We start from the raw sequence: 20,481 nt of genomic DNA, 5'->3' as shown, positions 1-20,481 counted from the left end.
AACAGGTAGCATGAGACTCATAAAACCTCTCCAAGATTATAACGCAATACCTTGGCACCAATCTCTCTTGTTTATGTGTCCATTAGTTCAAAGCCACAGACAGGCAATTTATTTGGTATGGAAAATGTCACCTATGGCACCCTCATTTGCATCTGAAAATTGATTTTTGTCTCACTGGGATTTTAGGACAACATTTTTTTGGCAGCCAACATTGTTGCAAAGCATAATAAAAATAATTATGTGACCACAAAAGCAGGTAAGGCTCAGTGTAAATTTTAAGAGTCTGCAGAATTACAGCTGACAAGGCATTCCTGATGAGATTGTGAGTTATCTGTGGTAATCCTTCTGGATAATTTAATATTGACACCTAAACTTAAAACATAACTTGTGATTGCTAGCTAAGTGTATAACAACATAATGGTACTTGATTATGTTTAGTCAAACATTCCAGCATGATAGCAGAATATTAGAAATGTCAGATAAACAAGTGATGAAATATAATTTAAAATTTTTAGAGTGAAAATTACTGAGCTATGATTTTCTTTTCGAGGAAGTACTATAAAACACCTTCTGAAGATCATTTAAAACATGCCACCTACTTAGCATTTTTGCAACTATTAATTAATTTTCCTGTTTTTAATGTATTGAGTCTTGGAGTCTAAATTTTTGTCTCTTCACTGGTGAGATGGTTAATATACATGGGAAGATGTCATTGTACATTCTGATACTGAAAAATCCTATTAATTATCTGTGTTAAGTTGTTGAAACATTTTCATTAGTTATTTTGGCAAAACAACTCTCCAGGGCAAGATATATTTATATAACAAATTCCTTTAAAGCTGAATCGACCATAAATGGATTATGCAGACTTGTTTCCTTTCTTGTGGATAAATTGTTTTACAGCAGTGTTCATTATGAGAAAGTTCTTTGCCCCCTGTAGTACCTTCTCAGCACAGATTAATCTACAGCTTCAGTTTCTGTGGTAGAAAGAGACCATTCTTTAATGTGAATGCAGATTTTTCATCTTAGCTCAAGATGTTTGTTCTTTTTGCTTTTTCTCTCTGTTGTGTTTAAAATACCAGCAAAGGATGACAGTTTATAGGCTCATACTCCTTAAACCAAGTTTCTGTATGAAGCTTTGAAGGGAGAAACGTGTTATTGAAAGTCATGATATGACTTAGATGCATGTTAGGGGAAAAAAAGCTAATTCTTTCTAATTTAAGAAAAGTGTAGGTTTTTATACAAACACTGACAGAATGCAAGGGAGAAATCTGAGCTGATTGGAGACTTTGGTTTTGCTAAAATACAAACTTACACCTCTGTTTTCTAATAAAATTCATATTCAGTGTTTTAATATTTTGTTAAATGAGAGAAGTGCTTGGAGTGTGGCACTACTTCTGGCTGATTTTCTGGAGTGCTTTCCCAGTGATTCATGAGCTGGCTTGTTAAACCATAAGCAAGGACTGTGCCTAAATATTTTGCATTCACTCAGTGCTGTTTTTGCTAGCAGAAGGATTTGACCTTAGTCATGGATTAGTCATAGTCCACCCAAAACTGAGCCTGCTTTAAGTCATGGGTGGCACAAATATTTGCCCTGACATCAGGCTTCAGCTGCTAAGCACCCTTGCTGTCATTTAGGACCCACTGGCATCAGTTTCTAGCAGAGGTGCTGCTTTTAAATAAAGTAAGAAGAAAGTTAGTCAAAGTCTTTATCTAATTAGTAGTAGGATGAGAGGTGTCTATTGGCTGTCACAAGTGTCACTAAAAAATCAGACACAGTATCTTTATATTGGCATTACAACTTATCAGAGACTCAGATATATTTTCTTCTCTACAAATTATTTTCTGTCCATCAGCCCTTGCAGCCTGACTTTAAATATTTATTGGGGGAAAAAATTAATGACTGTTGTGTAGCAAGTTTCTCCTCACTGTTCTAGCAGTATTGTTTTGTCCAGGGCTTATTTGGTTTGGTCTTTATTACTTTGGTTATATTTTATCTGTAGGCTTCAGAATTTGTAAAAGCAGCCTGAATCACATTCTGAGAGTGTGCTCAGTACCATAGTTTTACCATATTTGGTTCTCCCCATATGAGAGAAGCAGCCACTGCTAGTAAAGTTCTATATTTAGTTTTCAACCAGTGATTTTACTGTTATAAATCATTGCATTCAATAGAAAAGAACAAACATTACTATCAGTGGAGAAACACTTAAACAAATACAAATGGTTCTTTTACAAAATTAAAGGAAGCAAAAAGGTGAGTTTCTTGGTTTTCATGCTGATAGGATCAGCAGAAAAAGAGATTCTATTGTATTTCTATATAATCTACAGTGAAATACCAGTGAGTACTTCTTCAGCCTGATTGAATGAGACCTGGCTGTTACTCTCAAAGTGAACAAGACCATTTGGTTGTTTTTCTTTGCTTGCTCAAAACACAGAAAAAGGCAAACAATTATTTACTAGAATCCATGTGATTTTTTCCCTGTGCTACTCCCTATGCTTTAGGCTAGGGAAGCACTATTCCCTGGAAAGATAGAATAGAAAAGAAACCCTCAAATTCTATGTGGATCACCAGTAAAATGAGTTATTCCATTTCATTCCATAGCAAGCCTATTCCAGACTTCCATCCTATTTAACATTTTCACGTTTCTGTGAATGATCTTTTCAGTCAAAGAAGATTCCTAGGCACTGCTTCCACTGATTCCATGTAATTAAGTTTTTTTTTTAAATGTTTTTGCTTGGTTTTGCAATTTGTGCCACTAGTTCTCCAAGCAAGTGGCACATGCATTACTTCCCCTGTCAAGTCATTGAGATCACAGAGATAACCTTTTTGTTTTCATCTTGTGCTGTAAATGTAATAAATCAAATCCCTGCCAAAAGCAAGCTTTGAATTTTATATCATGAAATTTACATTTCATGCTCTGTTGCTTATTCACAGAAGCCATCCAATCTGGAAAGAAAACTAATACCACATGACTTGTGTAACTAATACAGACAAATGTTTCCAAGCAACTGCCTGAGCAGTCTGAAGATCAAAAATTACTCATCTGAGAAACTTGCGTATAATGGTAGATGATGTTTTTGTTCACAGATTTCAAGGTCTGTTAGTGGACAGTTTGTAAACTGAAACAGGGCCAAAAACGTATCAAGTTGTGAGTGGTGCAATTTATTAACCTCTCTCAATAAATCCAGCAAAATAAAGCTATTTTAAAGCTAAGAAACTGACACTCTGAGCTGTAGCCTGAAATGGTCAGGCAGTAGCAACCAGAACCTTAGGCACTAAGCTGGTAGTTTGATTTTCTCGCAGTGCTACATTTGGATATCAAAAAGAATGGTGCAAAAAAAAGTTGAAAAACACAGAGCAGAATTAATTTTCTTAGATTCCTTGGAAATTCTGCATTTCATAGAAGCAACGTGCTGTACATAAGCTGATATACACAGTGGGGTTTGGATCACAATTTCAAGCGGAACATTTGTACTTGGCATGTGTGATGAGAACTGAAGAATTTGTCTTATGAATTCATAATGCCATTTAAACACAGTTCAGTCAAGATTCTTCTGCAGCAAGCTACATGATGGATAATTATAAGGAGTAAAGAGATTTTGCTGATTTAGCTCAAGCTGTGAGGCCTTCAAGTTTTTAATTCCAAAATTCTCCTGTTTAAATTCCAGTGTGTCAGCAAAGGCAACAGAAATCACAGGTCTGACCCTCAATGGCTTCAGTTACTTTGGGAGTAAGATAATGTGTGCAGATAAAAATACACATATTTGCCAGCTGGATAAATATGAAATATGAGCAAAAATGTGAAGTGGAAACTAAGGGATGGATAATGCTCTGTTTAGGTCAGAACTGAGATTTTTGAATGCATTTGAATGCATTACTTCTCTCTCATAAATACACTTGATTACAACTCAAGACCTGAGTAGAGGTTTTAGATCTGTGGGGTGTAAGTGCTAAAATAATGTGTTTAACTTGAAAATCTCTGGGAGCAATTAGAGCAATACTGAGTTTGTATCTTCTGTTTTCCCCGTGAATGCTTTGACCACTGAACTCTCTCTCCCTATGCAGTCACTCCATTTTCTACAGAGTGCTCCAACTCTGCTCTGATAGCTTTGAGAGCATTATTTCTTTTTAATAATCTTGAATGCTGCTTCCCACTGTCCAGATACCCAGAGCAGGTAGCTCAGGGCCAGTGTCATGGCCAAACAAAAACATGGCAGGAGGAGCAGCAGTGGAGTTGCTAAACAGATGGTACACAGGCTGGGGACTGTGGTTGGATCTGTCTTCTCTTGGCCAAGAAATTTGGATAAAACCTGTTTCCTCAGTCCTTGTGTAGCTGGTGCCTGTTCTCATCCTCCAGAGACACTCAGTTAAGAGGCAACAGGTATGAACAGGTATAACAGGTTGTTAGGGCAAAACGTGCAGCTTCAAGCATGTGAATTTTAATGTTATACACTATTCAACTATCAATGTCACAAGCTGTACTTGACTTTAATTTCAGCAGCTATAATCCAGAACAAACAAACCCTTGTAAACTATAACTCCTGCCATTTTAGGCTCTTTTTTTTCTGAAGCATGTGGCCATTAATATTGTTAGCAGCTTGATGTTACAGCTCAGGAATCACTGATCTGTTCCAGTACAGCAATTAATTTGCTTCTGATTCCTGACAGGTACACTCTTTGAATTACCTGAATTAGGCTTAATTGTCACCATGTAATTAAGGAGCAATGTGAGAATTCACCAATATCTTCCAGCCAGTGTCTGGTTCTCCATCTTGCATGTTTCACTTGTCTTTTGGAAATGTTCTGACATTTGATTTCCCACCCCAAAATAGATACCAAGAAAACAAAACCATGTTGCTATTTTTAACTAAAATATTTTCTATAGAAGTTGCATTTAGAGCTAGAACTTGAGTGAGTGACTGGGTTTTTTAAGTGTCTTGGTAGTCATACTTTTTAGAAAGCTGATCTACTGCATGTGAATTTTTAGCTACCTCCCTAAGTCAGAACTTTCCTGCATGATCTCATTTCCACTAACGCTACATGAGGCTTTGAAACTGTCCAGACCAACAAAACCAGTTTAGAACTGAAGGGATATTGTCCTCTAAATTTAATTGGATTAGTATGGTGGGGAAAAAATAACACAGGGCATGTTCAAGTCTTGTATTTTCATCTCTGAAAAATGCAGTCAAAGCTTGGTACCAACGTCAGTACCACTCAGTAGTAAGAAGTAATAAGAAGCTGTCCCCAAGACACTGCAACTCTGTCTATTTGTGTCACAGAATTGAATTAAGTTTCTCCTATCAGTAACAGACAGTTACTGACTGGTAACTTGTTTGTATTGAAGAGCAAAGATACAGGCCAAGTTGTGAAGTGGATTAATCTGCTCTGAATTCAACTCTTTGGACTCAGTTAATGGTTATTAATTAATTTATTCTGAGTAGCTGATCCAAACGGTAAAGTGGATTAATGAAGTAACATTTAAATCCTTTCAGCCAAATTTTAAATCTATGTTGGTGAACGCTGAGTTTTGCTGCAGCCCAGATCTAAGTGGGCATTTTGTCTTCATCACAGACCACCACTCCATTTGTCAGGCTGGCAGCTCCTGTATAGAAATCAAGAATGCTTGCTCTGCCAAGAAGCTTGCATGCACAGTCAAGTCTAATAAAACACATCCAGAATTTTTTGCAGTGCAGATCTCTGAAATGCATTCCTGCTTTGCAGTCTCTTGTAACTTGTTTTTTGCCAGGAGTCAATGCAGCTCTGATCACACTCTTCCTCCCCAGTTAAACTGTCCTTGATTACTGAATTTTTAATTTTTTTTTAATTTTTTTTTTTTTTCAATGTGCATGACCAAGTCTCTTATATGGGCTCTGTGAAAGTGAGAGAACTCGTGGGTTGAGATACAGAGAATTTAATAGGTAATGCAGCAGCCATGCATGCAAGCAAAACAAGCCAAAGGACTCATCCACTTCTTCCCATGGGCAGGCAGGTGTTCAGCCAGCACAGAAGGGTTTCAGCAGATGGAATGGTTACTTGGGAAGGCAAAAACCACTGCAGCTCACACTGTCCACGCCTCCTTCCCCCAGCTTTATGTTCTGAGCATGGCATCCTATGGTTTGAAATATCCCTTTGGGGAGTTGGGCTCCTGGCTGTGTCCCCTCACAGCTTCTGGTGCACCCCAGACCTCCCTGCTGGGGGGGTGAGAAGCAGAAAAGGCCTTGTCTCTGTGTAAGCTCTTCCCAGCAGTAATTAAAACATCCCTGAAGTTTCAACACTGTTTTCAGCACAAACCCAAAATATAGTCCCGTAATAGCTGCTCTAAATAAAATTAACTCCATCCCAGTCAAAACCAGCTCATAAGGAAAGAAAAAGGAGTCCACTCAGTGGCCTCAATAGGAATATTAAAATAAGAAGTTAAGACTTTGTGTGCCTGCTATGCAATGTTTTTTTCACATGGTTTTGGTTAAGTGTCAGAAGGATCAGATTTGTGGAAGGTTTTAGTTGCTTCAGAACTCTGCTATGTATTCAGTACTATTTTAAATAGCAGTTCAGTATCCAGCCCAATGGGAGATGCTTTCATTAAAAGAAAAACAAAGCAAAAAAATCCCTTGTTTTCAAGATAAACTTTTATTACAGACCACTTCTCTTAAGGCTTTTGTCCTGACATTTGTCCTGACATTTTGTCCTGCAATTGTCCTGACAATTGCATCAGCAAGTGCTTTCCTTGTTTATGCTACATTTACTTAAGAAGCTAGAGGTGTTGGGACATCTTCAACAATTTCACATTTTTCTGACATGCTGAAGAAGCAATCTGCTTTTGTTTGCTTTGCAGGCAGTCTAAGCACAGGAGAGATGGGGAGAAGGGTATTTTTAATGGTGCTAAGTGTTGTGTTGTTAGAGTATCCTGGGGAAGTCAGAGGCAGAAGGTCAGCTGTTTCCTGTTCTTTGAGCCCATATTTGCCATGCTGCTTGACAGATGCAGTCAGTCAGAGTGTATTTGGTTGTTTGTTTTTAAGGGATAGCTCATTATATTTAATGAGCAGTGTGGAACCAATATGAGCTTTCCTGAGAAAGGGAGTGAGTCACACACGGTTCAAAATGAAAATAACACTCAATAAATGATGACAAGAAAAGCAGAAAATGTTAATTTAAGAAAAGAAAAGGCATTTGGTCTTCATTTCTGGGATGTTCTCAGGTAACCCCCATGGTTAATGTGTACAAGAGGAAACGTAATGGCATTACTTAGTCCATTATCATCTTAGAAAAACTTTCCCTTGACATGGAATGAGGCAGGTGTGAAGATAAATGGAATGGTACTTGAATAGAAGTGGGACTCTTCCATCACAAGAGATGCTGCAGAGGTTCAGGGCAATAATGGAATGCATCACTTCACAAAGCAAAACTTCCTATTTGTCTCCACTATAGCTGACATTTTGTCACATACACATTACAAAAATACTTTAGAATAAATTAGCATTAAAATAGTTGTGATTTACACATGAGTGAATTATTTGAACAGGAAGAAATTTTTTTCCCAGTATGTTCTTGACTCCTCTAAAGGAATCTCCATCCTATAAAAATACATATAGCTCAGATAAATGGCACAGCAGCAAAGCTGTAGTCTGAGCTAATCAATGTCTCTGAAGTTAATGGGTGTATCAGTTAGGCAGTGTAAGGATCTGCCTCTCTAGTTATGTAGTAATTACAGTGGTAGAAGCACCCAGTGTAATTAAATCAAGTTCCACCAGCAATTTCCACTACCCAGATATTATACCTGACCATGGTTCACAAGCCTGGAAGTTTATGTGCTCAGACACCTGGTTCCCCTTAGCATGCTTAGATTTTACCTCTTCTTCCAAAGTACAGAATGTGATTTTTCAGGTGACATTGACAAGACTATTTTTGAGCAGATGGTTGTGTGTGACATTGACCTTTACAATTCTTAACTTTATTCATTAAGGTAATTTTTACTTTAAGCAGTTGTTCTTTATCTTAAGAGTAAAGTTCCAGCATATTTTCTAGATTTTCAAATTGTTAACAACATGAGAAAGTATATTGCTATTTTGGTTAGTGTTTTAGAAATAATTTACTTTAAATGCTGCTGATAATAACAATATTCTGATGATAGAAATAATGTACATAAAGCAACTAAGTATTGCAGCACAGTTGTGAAATTTCAGCTGAGAAAAATATAAAAAACCTTTCTTCTTGAGCTGATCTGCATGCAAATTTACATTTTTAGCCTTATGTAGTTATTTTGCAGGAAGACTGACACACCAATGAGTGTCAGTCCCATTTGCTATTTTAGAGGAATTTTCCTTGCAAAAAGCATCCAATTGATTTTGCTTATTTTTTGTATTTGGAACTGACCCCATTTTATATCATCAAGCTTACTATATAAAAATAACTAAATGCCAAGAAACTCAGCCACTTTTCTGGTCACCACAGATTGCACTCCAGTGATGGTTCCAACTCTTATTGTGACAAATCACCACCAGTACCCAGCCACCCTATTCCTATGACAAGTTCTAATGAAACTTTTTTTGCCAAGAATGATGGTGTTTGCTACTGGAGAGTGACTGGGCCATTCATTCAAATATTCAAGTACTGAGATGCTCACAAGAACCCATGGTAAAAACCCAAAACAGAGTGCAGAGGTCTCAAGGAATCTAGGAAAACTGTAGCTTGTGTAGCATCAAAGTTTGGGCAGACTGGCATCTGTCAATTAAAACCTGTCTTAAATGCTGGAAAAATGGGGAGGCTGTTTTTTATTCCTTGCTTAATGGGAAAAAGGAATCAGGCTTTGTTGCCAGTGAATCAGCATATTGGGTGCTCAACTATTGCTGTACCAGTTCCACAGTTAGAAAGGGAATTTAATGGAGTCAAAAATAGGATGTAAAAGCTGTTTATGAAATGGTGGGTAGTGAAATGATAGTTGGATCCTGACAGATAATCCAGTGTCCATGAAAAGAGCAGCTGCAAGATTGCCATCACAGATGTGATATTGCACTTAACTGGCAAAAGTAAAGAACCTGGTAGGATTTCTCTCCTACTGTTTTGCTTTAAAAAAAGTAAGAAAATTTAAAAAGCAGAATTTTTATTTTTTAATCCCTTCTCTTAGGAAGACATAGATAGGCTTCTTTGTTATTACTATACTGTTGACTCGTTGAAAATAACTTAGCTTTTTCTTCCATTTGTGGATCTCTTCTGAGTCATGAAAAAGTGATGAATTAATTCCTTTTGGGTCTATGATTGTCAGAATTGGGAGATCTAGATATTGTATACTCTGAAAACTCCTTTAACTCTTCAAGCTAGCATGGAAAGAAACACTCAAGGTCAGGTTGGATGGGGGTCTGGGTCTCTCTGGTGTCCTGCTCATTGCTGGAAGGCTGATGAGCTTTGAGGTCCCTTCTAACCCAAAGCTTTCTGTGGTACAAATCTAAATAAATGTCTTGTTCATTTCCAAAGAGCATGGATCTGGGAGTTTTTCCTTACATTTTCTTGTAAGGAAAATGAAAGCTGAAGGGCAACCATGAGGGTAAGAACTAGAAAAAATTGGTGAAAAAATTGTAATCAGCTGAGCACTGATATGAGCACTAAATAGTTGGGATTGCCTTTTAAACATGTTGGTAGTCACTCTTATAGTCCTTAAAAAGGTTACAGACACATGGCAGCCAAACTCCTGTGTTTACAGCATACATGATTTTGAAAGCTTACTGCCCTGAGCAGTAGCCTTTGGACAGAATTCAGCTCTTTCCTTTTTATTTGACACCTCAAACATTTTTGTATTGAACTTTCTCATGAATTTTTATTAGGGAAAAAATCTTCTGGGAGAAGAATTGAAAGACAAAAATAGGGACCCAAGTGGCCTGCAGACTGAAAGATTAGAAAAAATGGCAAAGCCTTTGGGAGAGGTGGGAACTCTATCAGGGTGAGCAGCAAAAGTTATGAAAATTAGCAAAGCTGGGAGAAGGAATTCTCTGCACGGTTTCCACAGCTCCTTGACTTGCTCAGGTCTGAACCTGTCTGCTGAAGCCTTGAGCTTCCCTTGCTGCAGTATGTTGTCAAATTTGAGGTGAATCTAAAGGCAGGAGAGGTAAAACAGTATTTTGGTGCTGATATGCTCATTAGATGGGAAACACCTCAACAGATGTCAGCAAGAGCAGCCCTTGGAGTTTTTGACTGATGGATGTCCACATCATGCTACCAAAAAACTTCTTCAGCTTTGCAGTTTTATATAAAAACAGCTTAGAGATGAAGCTCTCGTTATGAAATAAAGTAACAGCTATTAAAACAACAATACAGATTCCAAAACTGACTGAGAAACAGATTTCTGGAGTTTCTGCATCAAAAGAGCAGAGAAAAGTGTTACCTGTATAATTTAACTACTTTATTGGAATGACACATTTAATTCAGCCCGTGATTTGTTTTGTAAAACTGTCATGACAACCTGAATGAATCCCAGTGATCTGGTAGCTCGTGTTAATTATGCCCAAAGATGCAGGGAATGAAAATAACAACCAGATATTATTTTAAAAATCTTTGCAATTGTTCTTTTTTTTCAGGAAATCTTTAAGCTAGAAGGCAACCTTGGAATTCCAAGACAAAAAAGGGCTATCTTGGCAACTCCAATATTAATTCCTGAAAATCAAAGACCACCATTCCCCAGATCTGTTGGCAAGGTAAGTCAGCAAAGAAGTGGATCAAACTTTGATCTTAAGTAATTGATCTGTTTCTCTTAAAATTATGTAATGCCTATCACATTGGTAGCAATATTCCAGGAGAAAAAATAAGAAACAGAAAACTGTATGGAGATTGCTTTTCTGTCTATGTTGTGTAGAGAGCTGAAAATGACTTTCTACTCATGGCAGACTTTGGCAGCACACATTCTGGCAAAAAACATTAATAAAAGATACAGGTTTTCATGCTGCAGATATCTTCACTAGAGGTTGCTGGGGCTGAAATCTGGACCAGGCATGTTGGGAACAATATCCTGCTGAATAGTGTGGATTATCTTGTTTCTATTCTCAAAACCTAGAAGGAATTCATAAGGCATTACATGTAGAAATCTCTTTTGTTCATTCTTGGCTTAATTTGTAGTGTTCAAAGACAAAATGAGTCTTCTCAGGTGTTTCAAGTTTTATGTTCTCTTGTTTGCAAAGGTCTGACAAAGCAGTAGAAAGTTTTTCTTGTGTTGTCAGGTGACCAGACAGAGGAGAGCTCTGACAGTTGTTTTTTTCAGAACTTCAGCTATCCCACTTGCATAAACAAAATCATTAAAATAAAAATACCAATAATTGCTCAAATGGCCATTTAAGCATCAGGAGCTGCAATTACATAAAAATATTTTGCATGTTGGCAGTTTTGGAACAGGGACTCCTATGAATTGCTCTGACTTTAGTAGGTGTGTTAATAACATGATGGTCTATCCAGCTGTACAGTCTTATTCCTACTTCCCATGGTGTGACTGCTAGAGCTAAATGCACAGCTTGAGGGCAGAACTCTAGGATCAATGTGTAATTTAAACAGCTGGCACCTAATCAGTTACTTTAATAACTGAAAGGTTGTTTTCAATCAGTAAAAGGAAAGAATAATCTATGAAGATTTTATTTCCCCTCCATTCCCTGTCAATAATTTATAATCTGATAAATTTCTGGAAGTTTTTTCTATTTTTCTGTAGGTTTTTTTTTTTAAATGAACCTTAAACTTTCTAAAGACTTTTCTGAACTTCTCCCTTCATATTTCAATGCTTGAGAATTGATAATCAATTACTAAATACTGTTTGTTAATATGTTAATTTTTAAGGCTTCTGTTGTGCAGTTTTAAAGCAGTTGGAGAACTGAAAAACTTACTTATGGACAGATGTGAAGTTTTTTCTTGTTACTGATTTATTTCTCCCTGCCCCTTGCTACCCTTATTGCTTTCTGAGATCTGAGGTAGTCTGAGTTGGTCTCTATAAATGATTAATTATGCATTTTTATTGGGAGTTTAGAATGCTGCTCTTGGGAACTGAGATCCCTTAAATAGAATGAGGTGAATCATGTCTTATTTGTACTTAAATGTTTTCCTAGCATCTTGTAATTTTGATTTGTTGTAATTCTGAAATGCTGGTTAGGGATCACAAGTGGTGATCTACAAACACAGAAGTGGAAAAGCATCTGGCAGTTTATTTTCCAACACTAAGATACCTGTCTTCACTAGATGTTTAAAATTCAGGAACTGCAAATGATCAGCACCTTAAAGTATTCTGAGTTCTCATCTTTTTTAAAATTGCTTATTATTTTTTTCCTTGTATATTTGAGTATCTGGACATAAATATTCTGAATATAGTGTACTGCAAATAGTAACATAGAGCATCAAGTGAGATAAAAATTTAGAGATATTTACAGTAATGAAATATTCTAGGTCAACTGCAGTAATTTGCAACTGAAAGCTTAACAAAGCATTAAAAAAAAGCTTGGAGCCTCAGACATACTTATAGTAGGAAAGAGAGTCTATTGTTCTCTAATAATTCAGACAGAGGCAATGCTGAAAAAAAAGCAATCTTTTTTGGTCTTTTTGACATGTCACAGATATTCACAAGATAGCACTTGAAGTATTCAGAAATAGGATAGTTTGTACTAAACTAGAGAGCCTTAGATACCCAGTTCAGGCACTCGGTTTAGATCCTGCACAACCTGTGGAAAAAGTTGATCATCTGTCTCATTTACACTTTAGATGTTGATTTTGAATTGAATGCAGCTTCATGAATTTTCAAAAAATCATTAATTTACCCACTCCATGAAGCATGAGAAGCACATTTATTTTCTCTTCCACATTATTTTGGGGATTATCTTCAGAAGCCTCAACAGGGCACTGCAAGGGCTGATGAATTACAGCTGCTGATGGGTATGAATTCCTCTTCAACTTCAACTTTTTATCTCCAGCCTGTTGTAATCACTGGGAATGGACATTGCAGGTATGTTTTGTAGCTGTAGTGTTTTGGGGAAGAGAGCAAACATACAGAGAATTATTAATTTGCATCTTATAATAGAATTTAAATAACGAGAGGGAAGAAGCAAGCAAAGCAGATTCTGGATCAAACTTTGATTGTGTAATTGCCAGGGCTCAGGGCTCGTGTGGGTTTGCTGTGCTGGAGAGAGCAGAGTTTGGCTCGTGCTGCAGAAGCTCCCAAGGCCTCAGACCCATCCCAACTCATGAACTAATGGGATTCCCAGTCAGATCTCTGTGAGGTGGCACAGTGGGGCATTCTCTGTTTTATTCAGACACAGCAATAAACCTGGCAATGCAAGTGCTTAGGAACAAGGAATTCTAACACACTAATTTGTGTGGTTGAAGAAACAACCACATATTTCCTTGTGTGAAAAAAAAATCCAACTTTTGTTTTGCTTTTGCCTTTGCGAAGCTGTTACATTTTCTGCTCACAGGGAACATGAAGCTCCCCTGACTGAATTAAATCAGGATAGTGATGACTTCAGATATGACTTGTTCTGCTGGATCCCATCTTGTGGTCCAGCCTGTATATCCACATAAAAGTCACATTCCCAGTTGCCCTCTGAGTGTTGTTCTCCCTTTCTTTCACTGGCAAATTACCAGTTTCTTTGTCTGTCCTGATTGCCTCTTCCTTTCCAGCCCATGCTCTGCTGCCTGGAAATGCACAAAGTTGCAACCAAGAGTTGAGCTGCTTATTAGCACTTAGCTGGGAGCAGAACAGATGTGCAAAAATAGGAGGGCAGAGAAAAACAATTAATTACATTTTACCTCTCAATTAGAAAACAATTCCATAAATATAATCATGGGGACTGCAGAGGACTTCATTAAGTTTTGGTATCATAAATCAGGAATGAGATATTGCACTGGACAAGTGAAAAAAAAAAGTGTTTTAATTAATTGCAAAAATTCAAATTCTTATTTAGCTTAACAAGGAAATACATGTGTAGAGGCTGTTCTCTGTGCTGTTCTCTCTGTCCTCATACCCATTTAGGACTGAGATTGTTGCTTTGCTATTTGCACACAGTTCTTTAGGGTATCTCTTAATTAAATAACTATCCTAGGCATGCTGTGCCTGTAGCTGAAGGAATCTCACCTTTTAGTAGGGTGTAAGCTTTTGCATATTATCCTTCATTCCTGAGGGAAAATAGTGAGATTCCAATATTTTAATAGAGTCCTGGTAACATAGGCCTTTGTGACCAGATGGCCCAGGCTGCAACTCTGATCTGTTACTGATGTGTTTTGTTTAGCTCTTGCTGATGGAGCACAGGGATATGATATTTAATTTTTAGTCCCTCTCCATATGTTACTTTCTGCTTTATTTGTCCACACCAAGTCAAATGAAGTACAAAACAGTGGGATGCAGGATTGTCTTGTCATGGTGATGGGTTATTTGTCACTATACTATGGAGATGCCTTGTAAGACTAATGGAAGGGTGGTGGCTCTATGCATCTCTTTGATGGAAGTCTCCAGACACATTTTAACTGTTTTGATGCACTGCATGATGGCACTTTGTGAAGTTTCATCCTTACAGTAATGCAGAGCTGAAAGTGCAGGAAGGTAATTGTGGAGATTATAAACAAGTTCCAGCTCTTTTTCTAGACATTAGGAGAGAAGGACAGCTGCAAAGCTGGAGTGTTTTAATCTAAGCTGAAAAGTTTTGCTATGGATTTCATTGATGGACCTATATTGAATTCATGATTCTGTAAATTAAAGGAAATGTCCTTCATAAAAAGGAGTATTTGATAACACAGAAGATCTGGAAGCCAGGATTTACCTGGCCTGGTAAAAATTGACAGAACTTTTTATGCTGGGTTATCTGCATAAGAAGACAGGGTGAGGTACAAAGGAGCCCTTGCAGGAAACTAGTGATGAATTAAGAAAAAGAAAAACCTTTTTTTTTTGTCAGTAAGAGATTTTTTTTTTTCTTTGTTATTCAGCTGTTTTTTCCTTGGTGTGATTGTTCACATATTTGCATCAGATAGAGTACATATACTCCCTGCCTTTGATATGGGCTGATGGCCAGTTAGCTGCCAAATGACTATTAGATGGGAGGACTGACTTAAGCATAAACTCAAGAGACAAAGTGACACAGGCTAGCAAACTGGATACAAAGCTTTAAGATCTGTGAGGAGGCAATTTTTTTCCCTTCTCTGAGCTGTGAATTTATGGCAAAGACAAAATGAAGTTTGTGTTAATGCAGCAGTAGAAAAAACCTGAAGAGGAGAGAAAACTGAAGATAGCTGGATGGAAAAGCTGCTGCAAGCTTATATTTTTGAGCAGCTTTTTGATTTAGGCTATTTATATTTGATAAATTATATGCTTCACAGAAGAGAATTTTCATGTACTGAAGATGCAGCTGAAAAAAACAGCAAACTTCAAGTCAAAGTTTGAAAAGAAGGTGACAGAAGTGTCAGGAGAGGTGACCATGAGCTACCAGCCTTTGAAGACAATGTAGAGAAAAGGATTGCAGATTACAGGAAAATATATGAAAAACAAGAGAACAACAACAGGAGTAAAATAACAGCTGAACTATGAAATACATTTGTTCTATTGGAAAATTAGGCATAAAATGAGGGGATGGAGAAAGATTGTTTGAAGAGAAGAGGAGAAGGGAAAGGACCTCACTAGGATGGGTGTCCCAGTCTGGAAGATAATGGTGTGCTCTCCCAGAGAAAAGAATGATGTGTTGAGCAGAGGAGTTATGCCTAAAAGCCCTTCCAAAACCAAGAGAGAGATCTTTACTTCTCAGTTGGTAAAGGTCTGAATCTTCATGCAAGTTACTAAAAATTAAGAATAAGGAGGAGAGTTTATTTCTTACTACAGAAATAGAAGTGGTTCTGTGATATAGAGGAAAACTCCAGTGGATTTTTAAAATTATTTTTTAATGACCATTTAATGTCCAAATCATCACCACATCAGGTGTAATGATATAGCTGTTCCAAAAAGGATACTCAGAACAGGGGAGGTGGTCATCAGCAAGAATTCTGACTTGTCCAACAGCCAAGAATATTTCAGTGGCAGCTGAAAAAGTGGTGCCACCAGGGAGACCTTGGAATGGTTGCCTCCTGAGAAGCATTGCAAGGTGAGGACCTTTTTCATAGAGTAGATGGAATGACTGAAATCCAGGGAATTCTGGTTTCTTGCATCAAAATTTGATGGCTTTAAGAAAGGCACTCAGCTAAAGAATGCACAAGTGTGTCTCTCATTTTATGCAGGAAAAGAAACAATAGTTAAGGATTTATAAAAACGCAGAGAAATAATAATAGAAAGATGCACAGAAAGGGTTGTGAGGGGGTAGGGTTTTTTTCATGAGTAGCACTTAGAAAATAATAAATAAATATTGATAAATAAAGATCTTTCTAATCCAGTAGCAAAAATATGGGGATTAGAGAAGAATCAAGTTCTGGTACTAGTACAGTAAGACTGGGCAGAAATATTTATGGGTTCAACTGGTTCATCCTAGCCAAGTAAGTGTTCTCTGTAAATCTGTAGTGAGTGTAATGATTTAGGTGAAAGAAATACACTGGCATGATAACTAATGGAAATAAATTTTGGCAGAAGACTAGAAGAAAAGTTTCTAGTCCCCAGAGAAGTGTAATTAATTTCCAACAGAAATAATGAGGAGGGAATAGAAATCTTGATAAATATCTGCTCACAGTTGCACAGTACAGCTGCTGCTCCTGAAAGAGCAGACACCTCGAGGCCTCCTGCTATTCTAGGGGTGTTGAAAATGTGCAATACCCTGCTGACTTCAACCTGGATGGACCATTGGAAATGTCACAGTTTAACATCTGATCCAATCCATGGTGGGTGTAAAGGCACACTTCTGACCTTCATGGAAAAATACCACCCTACCTCAGCAATGAATGTAATGAAACGAACAGCACTCTATTAAATTAAAGGGGTTTTGATGCAAGTACATGAATTATTAAACTACAGCATATTAATTTTCATTAATGAGTATGTATTTGATGTGCTAACGAACCACTCTGTGAAAACAACACTTCAGATTTTCTTTTTCTGAAAGGTCTCTTTTCAAACTTCCCTTTTTAAAAATATTGACAATCATATAAAGAAATCCAGCAGAATACATTTGTTCTCTTTAAGCTAACAGAATTTTAATGGAAGGGCTGGCTGAAATATTTCTGTTTACTCAAGATCTTTCAGAAGAATCACACTTGAGCACCAAACACCTTGGAAAATAATAAGGACTTATCTTTTTTAATGTTTGGTGTTGCCAATAAAAGAATTTTAAAATATTTAAGGAGTACATTCTTATCTCATTACTCTAGGTACAAGTTTGTTGGCAACAATGGAATTAAATTTTCTACCTGATACTGAAATACTCAGTAGCTAATTTCCTGCTTCATAATAAGTAATGCTAATGACCTTAAAGAGAGCACCAAATAGAAGAGATTTTATGCTCTGAAGATGTTCAGCAAAGTATACTACTGTTTAACTCTCTCATTTTTTGTCTTAACTTTGATCTCAGAAATTGATATCTTAAGCTGTGTTGTAGATGAATGCAGAGGAGAAAAGAAGTCTCTCTCTGTCAGGAAATTACCTAGGTAAAGAAACTAAGAGGAAGCAAAACCCTATTTTTTCATTGACACACTAGCTGAATTTTAGACTGAAGTGTGAGGAGAATGGATTATTTCTAGATGCAACAGCTATTTCATCTAATAATGTGCACTGTTAGGTATCTTTTCATATTTTTTTTTAAATGGTTAATGAAGGGACAAATGCCAATAAAAGCAGCAGCCAGAAAACCCCTTCTAGGGATGCAGGAGATATAGTTATTAAATTGCCATTCTTTAACCTGGTTCTCTGTGGTTTTCATGAAACTATGATGTTTTTTTTGTGAACTTTAATCTTTACAGTCTTCTAAGGTGAATGCATATCCTGAGTTGGCCAGTGGAAAGGCTTTTGTTATTTGCTTTGACTTCTCTGTCTTGGTTTAATTTGGTGTTTGAAGTAACCCCTCCAGTCTGTCTGGCTCAATAAAAAGGCTATTTTCTCATTGAATGTATAATTTTGAGCAAAATATTAACCTCTGCCTCTTTAGTAGGGCCAAATTTTAATCTTAACAAGATGCAGGACCCAATTCTGTAATCCAAGACTGGTAAAACAGAATATTTGGATCCAGGATTTCTGTTTGCTTGGTACCATTAATTTGCAAAATTTCTTCCTACAAAGCTACTCACAGTAATACTCTTTTAAGTAGGATGATAAATGCAGCAGCATTATCCAGCACTACTTAGCAGGGTGTTGTGCTAATATATTACCAGCAAGATGAGATCTGCACAATATAAAAGTCAGTGGAGAGAACATGACCACAGAGCTTTCTTTAAATCAATTAAAATATTTATTTGATTGCTGTGAATTGATTCACAGCACTTCAGATGCCATCTGGTTGTTATCTGAATACTGTATCTTCTCCATCCCATCATTTTTCTATTTCATTCCAAATGATTTCTTTGGTTTCCTATTATGCAAAGTCAGTTGTTAGCAAGTGTGCAGTGTAATACAAAGCAATACCCCAATGAATGACATTTTAGGAAGAAAAATAGCTTATACTTGCCAAATTACAAACTAAATCCTGTCATGCTGTCTACCTTGGTACTTCTATTAACAAAAGACTTCAATAAAGGCATTTTGTGGGCTGGACTGGCAGCAAATATGCTGTTACTAGCTGTGGCTTTTTAAGTCAAATTAAGAAAAGATGATTTTATCCTGTCAGTGGGTATTGGGGTGGTTGAAATCTCCCATGAGGACCAGGACCTGTGAACCTGAGGCTGCTCCTGCTTGTCTGTGGAGGACCTCATCCATTTCATGGAATGACTTTGGTATCTTTACACTTTTAAGTGTGTAATGAGGATATCTTTTTGCTATACCTTATTTAAAGACAAGCTGATGTCTTCTATAATACTTAATAATATGCCTTTTTGAAGGAAGTGTTCCTTTTTTCTATAGACCTATTTTGCCTTTAGGGTCAAGTATATAAAAATGTGGATTATTTCATTGTAATCAATGATCCATTGTGGAACAGAAATTTTTGATTAGAGAAATGTCCAATATTCTTTTGCTTATCTTGAAAAGAACATTCTAGTTTGACCACTTTCTTTAAAATCACTCCAAAAGAGAAAAATAATTTTCTGCCAGAGGACCATTGCTTAAGAAAAAGCAAATAAAAATTCAGACAGCTTTACTTTTGGATTAATCTGTTGCCCAGTGGTCTGTTATTAAATTAGCAAGAGCATTCCTTTTGAATTGACCATCATATTTTTCAAATTCTCTAAAGCTATTTATGAAATCATGATGTTCTTCCATGTCTTATTTTCCTGCCATGTCTGTCTGTCTCATATTCCTGAAGAACAGGTGAATAACATGGAATAAATAAATATACAGATTCTGGCTGGAAATTGAACTGACTGTTAAAGTAGTTGGACAGTTTTGCCAGCACGTTATTTTAACAATTTTATTTAGCTTGAGTTATGATTTAAGCTGAAGTGTAGCAGTCTTTAGAAGCCTGTCCTCTTCACAGGCTTCTGGAGTGGCAATCTCTTTGTAAAACATTCACTAAAGCATTTTTTCTGTACATTAATGTCTGACCTTATGCACATTGAAGCTAAAAGCACAGACCAAGCAGCCTGGGAGATTGTAAGGGGGGAAAAAAGAATGCTTGAAGGAAGAATGAGCTAAGCTGATCATGTATATATCAGGCTATATTTTATTTCACTATGTATATATTGAATTTTTTCAAAGAACATTTGGAAAATAGGATTTTTATCAAGGTTCAGTTCTTCTCTGATTTTTAAAGTATCATAAGGATCTTTGCACTGCTTCAAAAGTGTTGGGTTTTTTTTTCCATTTCTACAATATGTGAATGAAACTATTGAGGTTACATAGAAATCTTGACAACAATAAAGTCTACAAATTGAAATAGGAGTGATCCCTGTAATCCAGTAGCATCTGTCTTAATATATTTTTACTTATTAGAATTGAAAAAAAAAAATGTGGATCTAGCTGAATTTGGCTACAACTTGAAGTAAGGATCTACAGTAACAGAAAATTATTTTCAAACTTGATTTACAGTAGTTTTTTTAGTAGACCAGACTAAAGAGGCAGGTGTTTAGCATAACAGCCTTTCCTTAACTGAGTCTTTTTTACTTGACAAAAAAAGCCTTTAAATATCACTGAAGATGCTGTTCTAGGGTTGGAATACTGGTTAAATCAGGCATATTGAAAGAGCAGTGTCTTCAGTGGGGAACTCAGCTATTATGTAAGGGAAAAAATGTAAGGATCTGGATGAATTTTATCACCAATAAAAATTAATGAATAATACAGAGCAATGAAATTGTGTAAATAGGAAAACATAATAAATCAACTTCAGCCATTATTACTGTGCTGGCTGGCTTCCTAATCTGAATTTGCTAAGGGTCACTGGAACATGAAAATTAATTGGAATTAATAGAATCTATTATAT

At 36.7% G+C, this 20,481-nt stretch overlaps 1 protein-coding gene across 1 annotated transcript in view; it reads left to right on the top strand.

Annotated features, from left to right (window-relative positions):
- CDH13 (cadherin 13) overlaps positions 1–20,481 on the top strand; it is a 402,793-nt gene that overhangs the window by 159,237 nt on the left and 223,075 nt on the right. The window contains exon 4 of the mRNA XM_071756616.1: positions 10,567–10,683. Coding sequence (XP_071612717.1) covers positions 10,567–10,683 — 117 coding nt within the window. The remainder of the gene's footprint in view (positions 1–10,566; positions 10,684–20,481) is intronic.

Source organism: Heliangelus exortis, chromosome 13 (assembly GCF_036169615.1).
Source record: "Heliangelus exortis chromosome 13, bHelExo1.hap1, whole genome shotgun sequence".
Lineage (NCBI taxonomy): Eukaryota > Metazoa > Chordata > Aves > Apodiformes > Trochilidae > Heliangelus > Heliangelus exortis.
Note: the sequence above shows the minus strand (reverse complement) of the source record. Positions and strands in the feature narration are given on the sequence as shown.